The sequence below is a fragment of the Cryptomeria japonica genome, chromosome 1 (genome assembly GCF_030272615.1).
Source record: "Cryptomeria japonica chromosome 1, Sugi_1.0, whole genome shotgun sequence".
Classification (NCBI taxonomy): domain Eukaryota; kingdom Viridiplantae; phylum Streptophyta; class Pinopsida; order Cupressales; family Cupressaceae; genus Cryptomeria; species Cryptomeria japonica.
Genome location: NC_081405.1, coordinates 68,505,978 through 68,528,120, shown reverse-complemented (window position 1 = coordinate 68,528,120; position 22,143 = coordinate 68,505,978). Strand labels below are relative to the sequence as shown.

The window sequence follows — 22,143 nt, the reverse complement described above, 5'->3', positions numbered from 1 at the left end:
GTCACAGATATGAAGGGGAAGAAGAATCCTCTAACCATGCAGAGCTTCCCCCAAGGAAGATATATAGACCTTCGTGATATGTTGCTAGGTTGTTTCATCACAAATATGTGAGATGCAAACAAACATGTTAGACAAAAAAGAAAAAAAATGATATAAAATGATAATTAGACATAGAGATAACAAGATAGTGACCACTAAGATATAAAAAATATTTCATTGATATGGGTAGCAAGTTGTGTTATGCTAGATAGCCATACAATAGGGCAACTGTAGATTGATTAGATAATGGTTTGGCCCCTTCAAAGATGATACAATAAAGATCAAGTGGTTTGGCCCCCCAAAACATGATAGATATACAAAATGATACAAGAGCATTAGATAATTAGAAACAAAGATAAACAAAATGCTAACATAGATATGTAAAAACACAAAGATATGATAGCTCCCCCTTAGAATGGTATGTATAAAAAATGTGTCATTTTGAGGAGAAGAGATGTTTTGTTACTTCAACATTATGAGATGTTTTTGTGGAAAGCCACCTTTTAATAGATGACACATGATACCTAGAACATCAAACAAAAGACAATAGATAGGGGGATCTGATAGTTCTGTGTCAGAAGAACTTACAATAGTAAAAAAAAAAAGAATATATCTACTTATGACTTATTCATCATGGTCCCAAAGTTTTTAGATCTAAAGAAGGCACATGAAGATAAAGATAAATAAAAGTTCCTGTAAACATGGAAGAAGGCCTAAATGCCCGGGCAATGCTTTACATCATCCTCAAAATCGAAAAGAAAGATATGACAAATAGAAGATGGGTGCTTAAAAAATAGAGAAAGATCACGATAGATAATACCCTATTTCCAAGCACCTATAGAGTAACTCTGGTCCTTCAAGAGTTCAAGAAAACATAACTTAGACAACCATCACCCCTTATTTTTAGGTACCTATAGAATAACTTGGGTCCTTTAGTGGGGCATAAAACATATAAAGAAATAATGAGGAGATATAAACATGCATGCTCTAATCTACAAGAGAAGAATGACACTATCCTAGAAATCACCTCCCATTAGATCATTGTCCTCTCAATCTTGATCATGTGGGGAGGAAGGATGAGCCAAAAGGGGGACAATCACAAAGACACCATTGATGACTTCACCAGCAACAAGAGCCAAGGATGATGCAACTTCTATATTATTGTATAAAAGATCCTAAGAGGTGAGGGTCAATGACTATGTGATCATAGATAGCAGTAGAATATCCAATAGAGAGTCATATAAATGCCTCTCAATAGAAGAGGTAGGTGACTAGGCCCATGGCAGTGAAACAAGAGTTACATTGTCAACCTCTAGAAGAGGGACAAAGACAAACTATGGATAAGGGAGAACCTCTCCAAAATAGAAATAGATGTAGACAAATTAATAAGCACTAAAATAGACAGAGAAGCAGAAATAGAGGTTGTTGAATCTTGCTTCCAATGATAAAACTCAAGAATGAGATCCTACTCAAACTTTTGATTAGATTTCTATATAAGTGAAGGCCTCCAATCAACCATAGTGGATTTGAGTACCATAGAAAATCATTGATGAAGAGAAGGATATGAGGCAAGCAAAGTAGACAATTCTACACTAGACACATCCTGTATATACACATGGAAAAAAAAGGACATTAAGAAATGGACTGATGAGGGGTGGTTCCAAGGAGGGAGCAATGAAAATCTTTACTCTTTTGGGGGGAAGGTTCATTGAAATTCCTCAAAGAAGTGGGTAGCAACATGGAAGATAGAGAAGGTGCATATTCAACAAAATCAAGAACATGCATGAAAACGATAGGATTAGGAACACACACTAATGACTCACCCAGAGCCTTTAAGGTGACCTCATGTTAATGTCCCATCTCTCACTGACAATGCTTATTCCCATGTGCAAGATGGTTCTGGCGTAAGTGGGGACTAGGAATGGAAGTTTGATAAGTCTCAATGGAATCATGCTCCATAGGAGAGGCCTCTTGAGCCATTATTTGCAAAGAAGAAGGCGCAACTAATGAAGGAGTTGTTGCTCAAATAGGCCCTACAGGTATAGTCATGGACACTCTTTCTCATTTTTCTTGAGGAGTTAAAGGAATAGGGGTACCCTTGGAAGCTATGATGTAGGAGCAAAGGTGATGGATGATCTTGGGGTGATCACATAATCTTACCATACCAGGAAGGATGAGGGATATCCATAGGTATTAGAAACTCGAAGGGAGTGTGGGCCATGCACCTCAACAACATAGGTGCTTTTCCTTTGCTAGTTCTAGGTGCAAATGTAGGAACAAAAGAGATCATTGGGAGCTATGTGTTCCTAGGTGGGAGAGGAGGTCTAATTTTTGCAACAATTCCATCCTTAGCTTCCAATTAAAGAAGGGGTATAGCACACACAACTTGCTACAACACAAGAGCAAATAGGGAAGGTGGAGCAAAAATTGGTGTAGGAGGAGATAAAGAAACCATAGGGTAAAGAGAATTAGGAGCCAACTCCCCCTTTTTATACTTATAATCATCTTTATATATAAGTTTTCCATGAGGAAGAATAGGTCCAATCAAAGTAGGCAAGAAATGATCTAATAGAAAGCCCCCATGGACAACTAGTGGCTGAAATCCAATGCCCTAGATGACATGTACTATACCCTCATGAAGGAATTTCAAGTTCCTAGGAATGATCAAGGGAATTGCTGCCATGAAGATTAGGCAGGTGATACCCAAATTAACCCAAAATAGGTCTGACTTGGGAATGACAATGATGGTGCTCGACATTGCCTTGGGTCTCACAAGGACCAAGAAATGGTGTTATCCAGAGGAGGAATGAACAACCCATCATGTGTATGGACAAAGGCTCAATACTCATCATATCTTTCTCTATGTAAACCATTTATAAAGAGAGTCTCCTTCATAGTAACATCTAATCAACATGTGGAATCGACCATCACACCTATAACAATGTGACCATTTATCTTAGCTGGGATGTATAATGAAGTAGGATCTCCACTATAAGGAGCATATAGAGGTGTAAAAGATATGTCATTAATTTTTATCCTCTAGTTAGGAGGCGAGATCAAAGTGTTAGTGACCACGTTAACATGTGGGCTACCACTCGGCTTAGGGTCTGATGATGTAGAGATAAAGTTTGATGAATGAGGTGGTAAAGAATCAATGTAGATTAGGAACTTGTTGTTGGTTTTGTCAATAGACCTGTTAGATTTCTATTTTTCGATCACCAATTCAGATAGCACTATTGTCTATATAATCTTGGATTGTATATCTAAGATGAATACAATGCTTGATGACATGTCCATCTACATGGTGACATTAATATAACATCAGAAATTGCACATGGTGCAATTTCACATTACATAGGCCTTCACTTCAGCCTATTGAAAACAATGATCGAGCTTCCACCTCATCAGTCTATCTTACCATCTGTCATGCCTATTTTCTTGACCATTTGGTCCATATTATTCATGAAAACATTCACATATTGTATATTAATTATACAAATATCCACAACTAAAGGTTGTTGTTGGGATATGACACTTACTAATTATGGTAGTGTAACACCTATCTAGGCTTGTAACGATGTCAGGATAACTTCCAATCCCTTTAAACTTTCCATGTTTACCTTATTTCGATCATTTTAATCTCTCTAGTTACCTTCTTACTTGTTCTTGCTTTTTTAGCCATTTGTGATCTTGATTTCTCACTTCTTTCACCTTTATAGTTCATCTCGCCACCACCATTTCTTTTTATGAAGCTTCATCAACTTAGAGAGTCTAGACTCTTCTTTAGTCCAACAATCTCTTGGTTTTTGGCGTCGAAAGGAATTTATTCTTCCCTATGTTATCTTGTTTTTTATTGTTTAGCATCTCTCTTATTCTTTCATTACTGTTTATCTCTTTTTGTATTGCTTTATCTATTTTATCACAATCTATCTATCTAGATGTCCATAGAGGTAGAATCACCAAAACATGGATTTTACTATTTAAAACCTCTAATCATAGTCACTACAATAGTTCATCCTCAGTTGTATGTGTCTAAGTGTAAAGAAGTGGAACATGGAGCATTCTAGAGGCATCAATCCTGGACTCTTTGTGAGAATTTCATTATTCTTCTTGTCCTTTTATCGGTCCATTTAATTTTGTTATCCTAGTAAAAAAACTTAGAGGTTGTATTACCTCAAAGGTTTTCTAGTAGTGGACAGAAGGATATGAAGTCCTCACAAGGTTTGACAACCCTTTGTAGTGGTTCGATTTTCCTCCTCTACAACTAACTTCCAAATATTTAAAATTGGGGCCAAATTTGGAGGAAAAGGGAGTTGGGAGCCCCAATCAAGTCCAATTAGACTACACAAAGTTCAAGGCACAATAATAGGTGATCAGAAATTCAATTTTTGTCATAAGGGAAGGCATAATTAGACATTCTCAATCACAATTACCAAGATAGGTATTAAACCAAGAGTGAAATCCTCAAGGGCTTAAATGTTTTTACAGTACACCCCTATAGGTTCATCATCCTCAAAAGTCTCTAAAAGGTCCAAAAGAAATAATATAAGAATTGAAGTTATATGCTTCATTTCCCTAGGTTTTGTGAGTTGTAATAGCTCCATATTTTCAATAATTTCCTTCATGGTATTCCATAATTTCCTTCTCAACTTTTCCTTTATTTATGATTCTTTTTGACTTCGTCTTCATAGTATACTATTGAAATCAATCCTAATAATTTGGGACTAAACTATATAAACTTTGTCTAAGCATAATAGTTATCAACCCATCAAACTTATTATAGATGTCACACATCTCATCATAATGTCATAATATGAAGCACGAATACCTCAGAATATTTTTATCATTAGAATTTTAGTCTCATCTCTCAATCATTACCATTTCCATTAGATCCTTGATCTCTTACCCTTAAAACCTAAATCCAATCATTTGTCTGCTAGATTTTTAGAATTTGTCACCCTATTATATCAAGTCTCATCACTCCCAAAAGCCTAATATCTACTATTTCAAAAACCATTGCTCGTTGATGTTAGAGTTTTGGGTTTACCTTTACAATTGTACCAATTCTATAATTTCTTTGATTCTTTACTTCTATTTAATTACAATAAATCATTTGTAGAACTATAATTTTAGAATTTTGCTTCTCAGATTACCAATTCCTTGGCATTCTCAAGCCCTGAAACCAAAAATTCCAAGTTGTTAAAAATCACAAGTCTTTCAGCCCCACCAAACATTAATATTTTCTCATCCTTCTATCCATCACATTCTTTTTGGTCATTCCCAACTCCCAAACTAGGATGATTGCTTCATTTATTTTTAGATTATGGTTTTTCCCCTTTCTTCTACTTAGAACTCTTGCAAGCATTCATCTAAAACCCTATTACTTGATGTTGTATCTTATGATTCCTATTGGAGCTATAGGACAATAATTTTTTTTTAAATGGTACCACTTATGTCGTATTCTCAAACCCTAATCCTTGATATCCCAAAGATTGTGATGTGATTGGTGAGAAACTTATGATCATAGAAAGATTCTAATTATTGCAGAATTCTTCTAAACCCTGTAAATAATATTTTTGAGATATTAAGGCATGGTGCAGGCATGATGTCAATGGCATGGACGTACATGTTCTTTGTCAACCATGTTTCTCATGCCTTAGTCCTATAATGATGTAAGGGTATTCAATTTCCAAGAAAAGAGAATTATTTTTTGGCAATTTTTTTGTAGAAGCTCATCCAAATTAAGCTTAAAGCTACATTATAAGCCTATGAATATGAATTTTACTAAAGTTTTTGAATCTATTTGATATTTTATAGTGCTAATCTAAATGTTTCTCAAAAACTCAATACAAGACATTATCTATTTTCATTTAATTTATTATGTCTCATTTATTATTTGGTAGTTTTGGGGTATTCAAGGAATCTCTAAGTCAACACTTGCTATTCTATATGTTAACTTATGTCTTCATTAAGGTAAGTTTGGGGAAGGGTCTAAGCTCATTTTACAATAAAAACAATCAAGGGAAGAATTGTCTCACTCGAAGTGAGACTGAGAGAAGTACACTATGTTAACGTATGTTAGTTTGTATTCAATAAGTGTTATAAAATTATATTTATTTATGTGCAATAGTATGCCAAAGAAAAACTATTTTAGGGTTAACATGTGGAGATCTTAAACTATTTTGAGATTATTAATAAATGGTATGTTGCTAGGAAAGAGGGGCATTTGAGGGTTTAATATCTACAAGATAAAATCTAGCACATTAAACTCATCTTAGAGTTAAGGTTTTTTTTCGCTATTAAGGTTTCACTTAGATTTGACTTTGTTGTAGGACTAGACACTAGTTAATCTTGAAATTTGATCATGCACCCAATTATAAATTAAGAAAAGGTTTAAAACTTTTTATTTTTTATTTTATTTATTCTAATATTATGCACTATTTATTATTCAAAACTTCTACTAAATATTTTACATTGCTATGATTGCTAAATACCTAGAGGATTGCATACAATATAACTTAACTAGGGTAATGGTGTTCAAAGTGCAACTATCACTAAATATGTTTGAAGGGATTTATGACTATGATTATCTTTAGTTGTATCATTATTGTAATTTCTTAATAACATGGTTTAAAAATTATTGTAGTTGAACCTTTAGTAAGGAATTATTATTAAAACTTGAAGCACATGGCCATCTCTATTTGAAGATTCACACTCGGTTCCCAAACTATTTTATCTTTAAGAGATCTCTATGATTATCTTGTAGAGATTGATAGGGCTCAAAGTACAAAAGAGTTGTAAAAACTACTTATTTATTACTCATTTTAATCCTTAAACTTAGCATTGAAAGATCCAATGTTTGGTGGATGCCCACTCCCTTCATTGAAGGCATCGATGTGTAAGCAACTAACCTACAAGACATGATAGTGGATCTTGTTTCCATGGTCACCATGGCTCTTAGCATCTAGCTTCCCAAAATATTATTGCTTTGTGGAGGGTGGGATGCACCTTCACAGATATTATCTATGTCTTCTCTTTAGTGTGTGTGTGTGTGGGGGCAAGGACAAAGTGGGGGCAAAGAGGAGGAGGTATTACTCTTGATTGCCTTGAACCAACTTCCCTGACATGGATTTGGCCACCTGTTTGATCCATCCATAGTAGCCTCCAAACAACCCTCCTAGATAGAAAAAATGTGCTCTCAACACCTAGGAGTTAATTGATGATGCAACTAATAGAAATGTAATATAAAGATCCTCCTCCATCTAGTTTTTCTATAAGTACTTAAACATTATTGAGCTTGACCTATTTTATTGTATGTCTTTGTTTTGGACTTGGTTAAATTAGACGTGTGAGTGTGCCACTCTACCACCCTTTTCTTTTTTAACAATATACCATCCTTTATTCAATAAAATTACCATCTACTTGATCCTTATAACATAGATTGAATAATTAAATTTTTTCTCGTGACTTGAACTTAACTCCACATTAATTCAAGCATGTATACTGACATCTATCTAAATATTAGGATGTACATTTGACTGTATTTATTTATAAATTGAAAATAAAAAATTTGATTTTTAATTAATTAATAAATACAGTCAAATATTGCAACAGTATGGTCGAATATGTACCTAAAAACTATGGAAATAAATTAGCCACTTATTGTTCGACACGAGTGTCTATTGACCAAAATCCCCAGTCATGAATACCTACTAGAGATGATGTGAAGCAATGGAAGGATCTCTCTGTAGCTTTTCAATATTTTTAGCACCTAAGAAGCATCCTCTGAATGATCCTTAGTTGCAGGGTTAAACTGAGCACCTCTTCTAAGTTTGTTAGGAATGGATTGTTGTTATTTTATTCACCATCGACACTTGGTATTGTGTGCACTTTTTGGGCTTTCCCTAATCTCTGCACAACAGATTCATGGATTACAAAGCCTGAGCTTAGGAGATTCCCTCACACCGGAAAGAAATCAAACTGTCCTACAGTCTCCGGATGGCACATTTTCCGCTGGGTTTTATGCTGTTGGCATCAACGCCTATAGTTTTGCAATATGGTATTCTCAAACTTGCTTCCCGTATACAGTTGTTTGGATGGCCAATAGGGACCGACCTGTCAACGGCAAGGATTCCCGTCTTCGTCTTCAGAAGGACGGAAACTTCGTACTTTTGGATGTAGATGGAAGCGCTGTATGGACAACGAACACCAGAGGTCTTGATGTGACGGAAGCGGAGCTTCTACCTGCGGGGAATCTTGTCCTACTCGGCTCTACCGGACAAATAATTTGGCAAAGCTTCGATTCGCCTACTGATACCCTTCTTCCCAAGCAGTTCTTCACAAAGAACACACAGCTCATTTCCAGAATGGGATCGGAAAACTACAGGTCTGGCTACTATCGTCTATATTTCAGCGATGACAACTATCTCGGGCTCATTTACGAAGGGTTGAATGTCTCCAGCAAGTATTGGCCTGATCCATGGAACACTCCAGCTGATAACGGCAGAAACACTTTTAATATTACTCGCATAGCAGTTCTAGACGGATCTGGTGGTTTCAGCTCAAGCGATCAGTTTAGTTTTAATGCTTGGGACTATGGTGAAGGTCCCCTCAGAAGATTGACTCTGGATATTGACGGTAACCTGAGATTGTACAGCCTCAATTTGCAAAATCACAGCTGGAAAATCTCATGGATTGCAAAGTTACAGCAGTGCAGAATCCACGGTCTGTGCGGTCCTTATGGTATGTGCACATATACACCAGAGCCCATATGTGTGTGCCCGCCTGGTTTTGAAAGAGTGGATTTAAATGATTGGTTCAAAGGATGCCGACCGCTCAAGAAGCTCTCTTGCGGTGCAAATCGTTCGCAGATTATTAAGCTTCCGTTGGCAGATTATTATGGTTATGATTATTTCAAAAGAGATGGTATGTCAATACTGGAGTGCGAAAAATTCTGCATGGATGATTGCAATTGTTTAGGGTTTAGCTACAGAAACAGCGGCACAGGTACTTGCTATCCGAAGTATTTACTTATTAGTGGATTTCAATCCCCAGAGGCTGGAAATGACATGTATATTAAAATATCCATTGATGAATCTTCAGTGACCAATATCTCATCTCTGCCGAAGTTACTGCATTCTGACTCGGGCTCACCGCAATGTTCGCTGCAGTTGGAATCCCTAGTACAACCACAAAATATTTCGTGTACAGTTGGAAAGAAGGGGCAAACAAGTCAGCTGACCATTGCTCTGGTCTCTTTTGTTGCTGCTCTTGGGTTCACAGAAATTGTTTGCATAGCTTTGGGACGATGGTTTTTCATTAAAGCTTTTCACGAGGCCGATGTCTATAATCGACAAGGCTACTTCGCCGTTCCTGGAGGGCTCAAAAGGTTTAAGTTTTCAGAACTTAGTAGAGCGACGGAAAATTTCAGAGAGAGTGTTGGAAAGGGTCGATTTGGGAGTGTGTTCAAGGGCCTTCTCCTCGCCGAAAACAAAGTGGTTGCAGTGAAGCGATTGGAAAGAGTGTCTCAAGGAGAAGATGAGTTCTGGGCAGACTTAAGAACGGTTGGCCGCGTCAATCACATAAATCTGGTTAGAATGTTTGGATACTGTGTAGAGGCAAAGCACAGACTGTTGGTTTATGAGTATGTTGAGAATGGTTCGCTGGACAGATATTTGTTTACCCAAGACAGCTCAAGAGTCTTAGATTGGAACACAAGATTGCAAATTGCAGTGGGCACGGCGAAAGGGTTGGCTTATCTGCACGAGGAATGCCTGGAACGGGTTTTCCACTGCGACATCAAACCAGAGAATATTCTTCTGGACCAGCAGTTTCGTGCGAAAATATCAGACTTTGGAGTGGCAAAGCTGGCTGGCAGTGGGCATGTAAATAGCGGTCTCGCCTTCTCTACCATACGAGGGACAAGAGGGTACCTGGCGCCGGAGTGGACGATGAACCTTCCTATCACAGCAAAGGCAGACGTTTACAGTTTCGGGATTCTTCTCTTGGAATTAGTTAGCGGGCAGAAGGCTGCGCAGTTTAATCTGTCAGGAAATAATTTTGTGCAATGGGCTTTCGACAATGTTAAAGATAAGAAATGGACAGAGAACATGGTAGATCCAAAATTAGGAACGAGGGATGTGGAGTGGAAATCAATGGTGGAAATGGAGAGGGTGTTGAAAATAGCGTTGCTGTGCATTGAGCAGGACAATGATGAGAGGCCTTCCATGAGCCAGGTCGTTGAGATGTTAAATCCGGCAGTAGAAGAAGGCGATGGGAAAGAGATTGAAATGTCCCAAATATTTAGGCAGACGGGTCAATTATCGTATTATGAATCGACCCCTTCAGATGCATCAACATCCCAAATTTCTCCCTTGTCAGTTGCTTATGAGTAAGAGAATTTTCTTCTTTACTTTTATAAACATTTTAAGATCCATTTTATGTAGACAAAAACAAATCTAATGAAGTTACCCAAGATCACGTTCATTGAAAATAATGCCTCTTTAATTAGAATAAGGCACTTGCTTTTTCCTTTTAATGTTTCCATTCTAAAGTATTCCACCTTAAACGATTCATATTTTAAATTTCTGTTACAAGTTCATAAAAGAAATTGTCTCAATACTACAATAGTGAGTAGGAGAGGAGAGAAGTTTCCATAAAGAGAGAAGCTGCAATTTCTGAACAGCTGTGGACAATGGTTAGATCAAGATATATTGAAATTAAAGGGATGATTAGACAAAACTACACTGTCAAAACGAAAATGTCAGAAATCAAATTTTAGGTAATATTACTTTCATATTTAAAAGGTGAATCATGGAAGCTACCAAAAAAAAAATTCTTCAAATTTATGTTTCAAAACAGTATGAAGTGTTTATTATATGTTTTTTTTTTAAAAAAAAGAACTATCTTGTAAACATTTTAATGTGATTCGTGACATTGGCATGACATGCCCTCCGACTCCACGTGAACCTTGGTGACCATTTCACCAACAAAGTGTTTTAACTGCAACACTACACATCCGAAGAAATTGTTTATTATATGTTTACAAGGAGAAGAACAATATTATTATTGTTAAAAAATATATTCTCATTTAAATTTGTTGATTATGAGAAAATATTTATTTAGTTGAGTTTTCTTGCATATTTAACATGTGAATCATAAGAAGTTAAGAAACAATTTAAAAAGTTTAAAGCACTATTTCAAAAGAATATCAAGAGTGTTTATCATTAGTACACAAAGTTATATTTATTTCACAAGAGAAAGAAAATATTATCATAATTATTAATTTGAGCATTTGTGACTTAATATATATTTTGTTGATTATAAGAAAATATTTGTTTGCTTTGCTTGAACCTTTTGATGAGATTAATGTATTTTTTACTAAAAATTTTGACTGAAGTTTTTAAGGACAATTATTTTTTCTCATATTAAAAAGTGAAATTTATAAGAAATGGATTCTACTGGTATTACATTGTTAGAAATCAATTAAATAGAAAAAATATATTGTGATTGAATATCTCATATTAAGATTTTATAATGTTTAAGAATTTATGTGAAATTATTATTAGTGTAAAAAAGTATCACCAGTTTTGACAGAACAAAAAGGAAATTTTAGATAAATTAGATAAGATGATAACAATTTGAATAAAAAATACTCTTTCATAATATGTTCTTCTATAAATTCATAACTGGAGAAGTGTATTCAATATGCGACCTGTTTTGAAAAACATGTGGAATTTTAAGTGATTGTTTAGTGTTGGAAATAGGATTCACAAAATTATGTATGCAAACTAAGAATTAAACCAATTTTCAATAATTATGTTAAAGAGAAGGGTGAATTCAATGGGAACAACCTCCGAATTGATTAAACTGCATGCAGATCCCTCTTTGTTCTCTTATCTCAAGAAGAACACCCAAGTTTGGGATACTTTTGACAGGGTTGGAATAACCCCTATTTCCAAGGTTATCAAAGGGAGTGATGAAGATTTATCCTCACAATTCATGAACAATTGGAAGAATGGAAGAGTTATGGTTGGAGAGGTCAAAATGGAAGTGCTAAAGAAGTTAATTTTAAGCAAGTCACTGTGCTTAATTGTGAAGGAGAGAAGGTTCCTAGAGTAAGCCAAAGGCATACTTATGAAGATTACATGACATGTTTCCTACAAGAAGGAGAGCATTTGAAGAGACACTAGAATGGGTTTAGTTGAGAAGATTTGCTACCACTTAGGGAGCTATGTGCTACCATCTTATTAATTATTTCACTTTGAAAGGTAGGTTCAACATGGTTCACAGTTACCACTTTCTCATGTTGAATCATTTGCAACACAAAAACTAGTAAGTTATCCATTTTTTCTTCTCTATAATGGGCAAATCTGTTGCTAAGGGGGTTTGTCCTTAGTTACATTGGGGTTTAATTTATGCCATTTATAACTACTATTTAGAGAACATTCCTATTGTTAATCATACCTCTCCCTATGATTCCCTAGTGGACTAGGATTGAAACCCTCCTTTGCCATGTAATTCCAAGGAAATAATTGCATTTAAGGATGAAATTCCATCCTCCTCACATGCCATTCCCCTCTATAAAGCCTCCCCCTATTTATTGACATTGAACCAAAAATCACCCTATTCAAAGGAAAGCAAACTCTACCAAACCAAGTTGGAAGTAGCCACCCTAAGTCTGTTAGCATCAAAGGCAAAGATATCTACAAGTCTTTAGAGAATAGCCTTGTGGTTTACCTCTCACTTTCCATTGACATTTTAGATAGTGGGTTGACCAAGGATAATGTTACCAATTCTTCAAGAGAATGTAGGTTTTCTAGGCTTGCCAAACTAATAGTAGCCTCTAAGATTGTTGAGGCTACTAGTAAGACCCCCATAGAGTACAAAAGTGAAGACCAAATGAAAGATTGCATTTTTCATGGCACTAGCTTTGAGAGTAGTGAGGAAACCCAGGATGAACCTTTGAATCTTGTTCCAAAAGTTTCACTTTCTTCCTTATCCCGAATGGAAACTTGGATCAATGAGGCTCTTGAATGGCTAAATAGCTTCAAAGATTGTGGTGAACATGAAGACCAATAGGTTGGTGGTGATTTGGGCGAGCATTATGATTAGCATATGATGGCTACAGAGGTTGAGTATCTTAATGTTAGGATCGAGAACTTGGAAAATCCCCAAAATTGCCTTGGATGTGAACATAATAGTAATTGGATAAGACCACTGGAAGGCAACATTGGGAACCTGATAAAGATAAAAAAAAAGGTATGATGCAGAAGTGTGTGATGGAGGACATGACCACGGCAAAGAAGACCAAAAAGAAGAAGAAAAGAATGACACCTGCTTGCATAGGCGATAGATGGGCAAAGAGAAAGAAGAACAACAACTTGTAACTCTCATAGGAGGAGGAGATGAATGATATATTGGATAGGTAGGGTTATTTATCTTAAGGCATTGTGTTGTTTTATTTTTCTCTTCTTATTCATAGTTGTCTTTGAGTGTGTTTTTATTGAACTATTATGGTTTCTGCTATCCTTTGTACATTTGGTTAAACACTACATTTTTTGGGAGGGATTGATCTTCTAATCCTAGTTTCATTTTGGTGTTGAAATAGTTTCTGATATTGATGTGTAATGGGCTGGGGCCCTCTCCCACTTAATAAAAACTAATATATTTATTAGTATTCCTTTATCACATCACGTACCATTAATTATCCTTTTTTTCTATTTCCTATTAATTAGATAATATTATTATTTAATTAAAGTGATCTAATTATCCACTTTTAATAAATAATTTAAATTTTATTTTATCACCTCATAAGTTGACTTTTGTCCTCTAATAGAAACTTTTTCTTGTTATCAATATAATCAATGAAAATTCATTATTATCCTCATAGGATTTTTAAATGGTAAGTTTCTATTATCACTTGAGCTGACTCCACATACAATTTAGCTAACTCCCAATTGTTCATCTTATCCCCATCTTCCATTTGGTCTTTCAAGAAAATCTATTAAAACTTATCCCCTGATTGTTTTCATAAATAAAGCCTTTGAGTAAGTTTACTCTATTAAAATTGAAGATCAAAACAACACAATATTTTTTATTTAAGTGGGGAAGGGCCCCAATCCATTGTAGATCAAAAAAAGTACATTTGAGCATGAGAAAAACAACAGAGTTACACCCAAGTAACTTGATAACAAAAACACAACTTAGATGAATCATAGTGAACCTTGGCCACTATTGGGAATCAAAATTGGGACTGAGAAGTGGCCCCCAAGGAATTGTCTAAGATCTCTCGGTCAAAAGAGAATGACCCTTTTTCTTTCGACACACCATAGTTCAAGGGGAATCATTTTCTAGAGAAATGGGACGAGCAATGCTGGCACAACCCACAAAGGATGTAGTAGAGTTATAAAGACATGTTGTTGAACCTAGAATGATAACTAAATAATCCAAAGAGAGGGAGTTTGGAACTAAGGAATGAATGAGTACCATACTTCAAAGAGCCCTAGAAGTAGCTAGAGGAGCATTGACAATATGCAAGGATAAATCTAAAAGAAATAAAGTGGCTAGGGCACAAATATCAACAATTGAAGAGATATAGGGTGCCTAGGCAGGGGCCATAGGGGACAAATGAATCATTGAAGCAAGTTCTAATGATAGAGAGGGAGGCTTTGAAGCCGAAGAAGAGAGTGAACTTGAGTTAACAGGAAAGACTCTAAGGTGACATTTTTCAAAATCTTTCCACAAGGTTGGAGAGGAATGGAGCTAAGAACCATGACAATAGTAAAAGTCTAGATGCTCCGTTTCAAAGCAACATCTGCATTTGAATGAAATCCCTTGATAATCCAATTTTTTCCTCTACTAAGGCTCACCAACACAATGTTATATTATTGAGTTCATCCACAATCCTTCATGAGAAAGTCATAACAATACACTTAATCTTGAAGTTTGTACTTTGATAAACAACACTTGACTTTTTGTTGTTTTTTGTTTGTGTTTTCAAGCTCATTGTTTTTACTTAACAATTTCTTATTGCATTCAATGACTAGAGAAAAGGAGATCTATGCAAAATGAAAGGTGATCTAGATATAGGATGAATAAAATGATGTTCAAAATATTATTGGGTGCTCCCACCTTTGTTGGAATTTTGTGTAGATGAAGAAGGGGACTGTTGGTCTTTCAACTTAAGTGGTGAAGGGCCGAGAAAGGAAGACAACAGTATTTGGTCTAAATATTATAGTGGTGAACCCTTATGTCAAGATGGGGTCACCTCTATCTGATCCGATCTATGAGTCCTGAAAGTGGAGAGTAAAAGAAATGGAAGTGGATGAAATACTTCAAGAAATCCTATGAGGAGAGGACATGAAAACGAGGTTAAAAACTAGATATTGCATAACTAGGATAAATTTGGCATCTCATGGAAAGTCCACAACTATAGAATATGAAAAAAATTTCCTCTTGGACTTAGACTTTGGCAAATTCCAACAACTAATATGGGTGTGCAAATTAAGGAGAATGATTCTTAAGCAAATTTTAACAATGTACTATTGAATTCTAATATGATGGATAATTTTAACAATGTACTATTGAGTTCTAATATGATGGATCCTTTGATATATTGTTTGCTTGACAACTTGATTACAATTACAATTTTTACTTGACAATTTGATAATAATTGTGTTGGTCTTTTATAATAGAATTTAGACTTTATCTTAAATCTATTTTATGTTAATTAAAAACAATTAGAATATAACATTATTAGTTATTTAACTTTCAATAATTATTTTAAAAAAGATTCTATCAACTATAATTTTTATATAAATAGGATAGTTTTACAAACATATTTTATCCGTATTTAAAGTCCACTACAAAAGAAACACATCAAATTAATCTTACAAAATATACAGGGCAGGTTCCAAAATCTAGAAGTGGGACCGTCCACTGATTCTTAGTGATCTGGAATGAATAGTCGAAGCTTGGCCTTTGACCTGGAATTCAGAGAACGTGCAATTGCTAGTCGACAACGTTTCTAAGGCTAAAGCAAAGTATTAACTGAAATGTCGTCATGAATACATACATATGACGCAACATGGACGGCAGGAAAACCATGGAGAGACTGTATATGTTTACCACCTAAGTAGCATCCTCTGAAATGATCCTTAGTTGCAAGCATAAACTGAGCTTCGCTGCTAGCTGTGTCATAATAATGGATTATTTTTATTTAATTCATCGACAACGTTCTATATTGTCTGCACTTTTTTTACCTTTCCCTAATTTCTGCACAACAGATTCATGGATTACAGAGTCTGAGATTAGGACATTCCCTCACACCGGAAAGAAATCAAACTGTACTACAGTCTCTGGATTGCACATTTTCCGCTGGGTTTTATGCCATTGGCACCAACGCCTATGGCTTTACAATATGGTATTCTCAAACTCGCTTCCCGTATACAGTTGTTTGGATGGCCAATAGGGACAGACCTGTGAACAGCAAGGTTTCCCGTCTTCGCCTTCAGAAAGACGGAGTCTTGGTACTTTTGGATGCAGATGGGAGCGCTGTATGGAGATCGAACACCAAAGGTCTTGATGTGAAGGAAGCGGAGCTTCTACCTGCGGGAAATCTGGTTCTACGCGGCTCTTCTGGACAAATAATTTGGCAAAGCTTCGACTCGCCAACTGATACCCTCCTTCCCCAGCAGCCCTTCACAACGAATACACAGCTCATTTCCAGAATGGGACCGGAAAACTACAAGTCTGGCAACTATCGTTTATTTTTCAACGATGACAACTACCTGAGCCTCATTTACGAAGGGTTGAATCTGTCCAGCAAGTATTGGCCCGATCCGTGGAGAATTCCAGCTGCTAACGGCAGAAACACTTTTAATATTACTCGCATAGCAGTTCTAGACGGATCTGGTAGTTTCAGCTCAAGCGATCAGTTTAGTTTCAATGCGTGGGATAATGGTGAAGGGCCCCTCAGAAGATTGACTCTGGATATTGACGGTAACATGAGATTATACAGCCTCAATTCGCAAACGGCAGCTGGGAAATTTCGTGGATCGCAATTTCACGGCAGTGCAGAGTTCATGGTTTGTGCGGTTTTAATGGTATGTGTACATATACACCAGAGCCCACATGCGTCTGCCCGCCTGGTTTTCAAAGGGTGGACGAAAATGATTGGTTCAAAGGCTGTCGGCTGCTAAACAAGTTCTCTTGCGGTGCAAATCATTCCCAGTTTATTCGGCTTCCATACGACGATTATTATGGGTTTGATTATTTCGGAAGTTTTGGTATGTCAATACAGGAGTGCGAAAATTTCTGCCTGGATGATTGTAATTGTCTAGGATTTGGCTACAGGCTTAGCGGCTCAGCCATTTGTTATCCGAAGTATTATCTGATTAGTGGATTTCAATCTACAGAGGCCCCGAATGACATGTATATTAAGATATCCATCAATGTATCTTCAGTCACCAATATTTCATCTCTGCTAACGTTGCTGCCATCTGACTTGGGTTCACCATCATGTTCGCTGCAATCGGAATCCCAACCACAACAACAAAATATTTCGTCTACAGTTGGAAAGAAGCGGTGGTCAAATCAGCTGGTCATTTCCTTGGTCTCTTTTGCTTCTGCTGTTGGGTTGACAGAAATTGTTTGCATAGTTCTGGGACGGTGGTTTTTCATTAAAGCCTTTCGCGAGGCCGATGTCTATAGTCGACAAGGCTACTTTTCCATTCCAGGAGGGTTTAAAAGGTTTAAGTTTTCAGAACTTAAAATGGCAACCAATAATTTCAGGGAGAGTATAGGAAAGGGTCGATTTGGAAGTGTATACAAGGGTCTCCTTCTCCCCGAAAATAAAGTGGTGGCAGTCAAGCGACTGGAAGGAGTGTCTCGAGGAGAAGATGAGTTCCGGGCTGAATTAAGTATGATTGGCCGCGTCAATCACATGAATCTGGTTACAATGTTTGGTTACTGTGCGGAGGCAAATCACAGACTGTTAGTTTATGAGTATGTAGAGAATGGTTCACTTGGTAAGTATTTGTTTACCCAAGACAGCTCAAGAGTCTTAGATTGGAACACAAGATTTCAAATTGCAGTAGGCACGGCAAGAGGATTGGCTTATCTGCACGAGGAATGCTTGGAATGGATTCTCCACTGTGATATCAAACCAGAGAATATTCTTCTGGATGAGCATTTTCGTGCTAAAGTTTCAGACTTTTGAATGGCAAAGCTGGTTGGCAGTGGGCATGGAAATAACGGTCTGGCCTTCTCTACCATACGAGGGACGAGAGGATACCTGGCACCAGAGTGGACGATGAACCTTCCCATCACAGCAAAGGCAGATGTTTACAGTTTTGGCATTCTTCTCTTAAAATTAGTTAGCGGGCGGAAGGCTGCAGAACTTAATATGTTTGGGAGTAATTTTGTACAATGGGCTTTTCAAAGCGTTAGAGAAGAAAGATGGACGGAGAACATGGTGGATCCTAAATTAGGAGGGAGAGATATGAATTGGAAATCAAAGGTGGAAATGGAGAGGATGTTAAAAACAGCGTTGCTGTGCATTGAGCAGGACAAGGATGGGAGGCCTTCCATGAGTCAGGTTGTTGAGATGTTAGGTGCAGCAGTAGGAGGAAGGGATGGAATTTAGAGATTGATGTTGGAAGATATAATTGCTCTTCGATAAACACAGTAAATTGAAATTGAACTGCACGTTACAACTGCTGTTCATCCTTATCTTCCGTATTGTTTTCTAATCTTGTGCAAGTGGTTATCTTCTGTGCATGCATATAACAGCTGTTAAAACAGCTAGTTTTATATTTGATCTCCCACCATGCGTAAAAGCTGTTAAGTTTGACAATCAGTCTTGTATGTGATCTCCCACGATCGGTGGTATCAAATTTCCTAATTGGTGGTGTCAAGTCTCCTATTAATAGAGGCATTGTAATCTGTTTCAGAATTCATAAAATTTGGCTTTGTATGTTGAAGCATACATTTGTTCGTCTCTGTTTTTCTATTTTTATTTGTATCTATTTTTTCATATTGGTATCAGAGCTAGGATCATTAGAGGTGGTCTAGGCCATACTCCTTCACAGGAGGGAGTATGACCCCAAGTTTGTGAGATTGTGGAAGAGCATGTAAAAACAGTCCCAGAAAATAAAAACATAACAGCAACCATAAACAGATAAAAAACAGGGCAAAACAGGGTTAGAAAAGATATATATTCAATTCAAAAAACTGTGTGTAGCAGCTGTCCTCAATCACACATATATATAGCTATTACATCTTTGAAGCCTAGAATTTTCTTGCTTTCTAGAAAACTCTAAACTTTGGAAACTTCTTTTTACAACAGCTCTGTTTTTTTTAAAACAGCTCCTGGAAGACTCTAGAAATATTCTATTATTTTCTAGACAATCTTAATTATTCCTAACATCCCCCCTTAAGATTGGCTAGAAGAATACAAAGAAAAATCAAAAGAAAGGGGAACATTATATTACTATCCCCCCTCAATGTTCACCTCAATCATGCCTAGCATACCTCGTAATTTTAGAAATTTGGCCTCAAGCATACTCTTAGTAAATATATCAGCTGCTTGGTGTTCACTTGGACAGAATTGGAGATTAACAAAATTGGCTTGAACAAGATCCCGAATATAGTGAACATCGATCTCAATGTGTTTTGTTTTAGCATGTAAAACAGGATTATTTGCAACTTGTATAGCATTTTGATTATCACAATACAAAGGAGTAGCTGAACTTTGTCCAAAACCAAACTCAAATAAAAGGTTGAGAATCCAAACTGCTTCCTTTCCAGCTTCTTTTACTACTCTATATTCTGCTTCACATGAGGACAATGATATAGTTGTTTGTTTTTTGCTACTCCATGTAATTGGACCTGACCCAAGCTGAAAAATATAACCACCGATAGATTTCTTGTCATCTATATCACCTCCCCAGTCCGAATCTGTAAAGCCAATCAAAGAAGCTGAAGACTTGTAACTATAATGTATACCATAGTAAATGGTTCCACGAATGTATCACAAAATCCTTTTGGCAGCCAACCAATGACTTTCTTTTGGTTCTTGCATAAATCTAGATACCATATTGACTGCAAAACAAATGTCTGGTCTAGAATGTGTTAGATAAACCAAGCTACCAACAAGCTGTCTATATAAAGTAGCATCCACCTTCTTGGAAGTACATTCCTTAGTAAGCTTAACTCCAGATTGAAAAGGAGAAGGGGCTGGCTTGCATTCAACCATTTCAAATTTTTCTAAAAGATCCAAAGCATATTTTGTTTGAGAAATAAACAACCCATCATGAAGCCTACTAACTTGCAAGCCAAGAAAATAATTTAGTTCACCCAAATCACTCATAAAAAATGTTCCCTTAAGATCTGATTATAAGTCATTAATCAACCCAATATTTGATCCAGCTCTAAGCAAATCATCTACATAAACTGCAACAATAATAATGTCATTTTGCACTTTCTTCACATAAAGATTTGGATCTGATTTACAGTTTTTAAACCCATGAAGCTGAAAATACCTGTCAATCTTCTCATTCCATGCCCTTGGTGCCTGCTTAAGTCCATAAAGTGACTTCTTTAATCTGCAAACAAGATTAGGATGTTGCTGATCTACAAAACTTGGTGGTTGATCCATATATATATTTCTTCATATAAATCTCCATTTAAGAAAGCATTTTTGACATCCATTTGATGAATATGCCACCCAAGACTAGTAGCCAAAGAAAGAATAATTCTAATTGTATTCATTTTAATGACAGGAGCAAACGTTTCTTCATAATCAACACCCACTTTTTGATTGAATCCCTTAGCCACCAGTCTAGCTTTAAATTTTTCTATAGCACCATTTGATTTAAATTTTGTTTTATAAATCCATTTGCAACCAATCACATTCTTACCTTTGGGAAGTGGCACAAGTTCCCAAGTTTTATTTTTCACCAAAGCATCATATTCTTCTTTCATAGCTTGCTCCCATTCTTTCTTCCCACTAGCTTCCTCATATGATCTTGGGTCATTTACATGCAATACTTTGGCCATGAGAGCACTACCATTTCATGCTTGGATCCTTGAGCCTTGCCCATATATTTCTTCAACACTCCTTGTCTTTTGTCTAGCTGAAAAGTCATCTTCTTCATCATCACTACCTGCAGAAAAGGACTGATTACAAGTATTAGTTGTTTCATTTCCAATAGTATTGTCATCATTTGTATCCTCATCAATGTAGTCACCATTGCTTTCTAAAATATCTGAAAAATGAGAAGCATTTGTTGTTGTAGAGTGAGAGGGAGTGGTTGTAAGTTGTGAATGCTCATCAAACTTCACATCTCTACTAACAAAGACCATGTTTGTTGTCAAATCATATAACCTATAAGCCTTTGATTCTTCACTATAACCCATAAACAAACACTTATGACTCTTTGATTTTAACTTTTTTCTCTTTTCATCAAGAATGTGTGCCCAAGCAATACACCCAAAAACTTTAAAATAACCAATGTGAGGTTTCCTACCACTCCACGCTTCTTCAGGAGTGATATGTGTGAGTGCTATAGTGGGAATTCTATTTATAATATGTGCAGCACAAGAAACAACCAAACCCCAAAATTTATTATGTAAACTTTTAAAATGCAACATACAACGAGCCATTTCTAAAAGAGTTCTATTCATTCGTTCAGCCACCCCGTTTTGTTGAGGAGTATAAGGAACTGTTCTTTGCACCTTAATACCATAATTTTCACAAAATGACTCAAATGCATAATTGCAATATTCACCCCCATTATCGGTTCTTAAGCATTTAATTGTTTTCCCACTTTGATTTTCAACTCATACCTTAAACTTTTGAAAAACTTCAAATACTTCATTTTTCCTTTCAAGAAAATAAACCCATACTCTCCTGCTGTAATCATCAATAAAAGTGAGAAGGTACCTGGCACCTAAAAGTGAAGGATAGCCTGGTTCACATAAATCACTATGAATGAGTTGCAAAGGATGATTAGCTCTCCATGCTTTACCTAAATCAAAAGGATCTCGATGATGTTTCCCTAACACAGAACCTTCACACACACCTTCACAATCTGACATTTT

General features: G+C 36.3%; 1 protein-coding gene and 1 pseudogene across 1 annotated transcript; both read left to right on the top strand.

The window, feature by feature from the left end:
- Window positions 1-7,880: 7,880 nt before the first annotated feature.
- On the top strand, window positions 7,881-10,433 carry LOC131040356 (putative receptor protein kinase ZmPK1). The gene has a single exon (XM_057973260.2). The coding sequence runs from the start codon at window positions 7,881-7,883 to the stop codon at window positions 10,431-10,433; it is 2,553 nt and encodes an 850-aa protein (XP_057829243.1).
- Window positions 10,434-16,116: 5,683 nt separating this feature from the next.
- LOC131040357 (putative receptor protein kinase ZmPK1) lies at window positions 16,117-18,685 on the top strand (annotated as a pseudogene).
- Window positions 18,686-22,143: the final 3,458 nt, after the last annotated feature.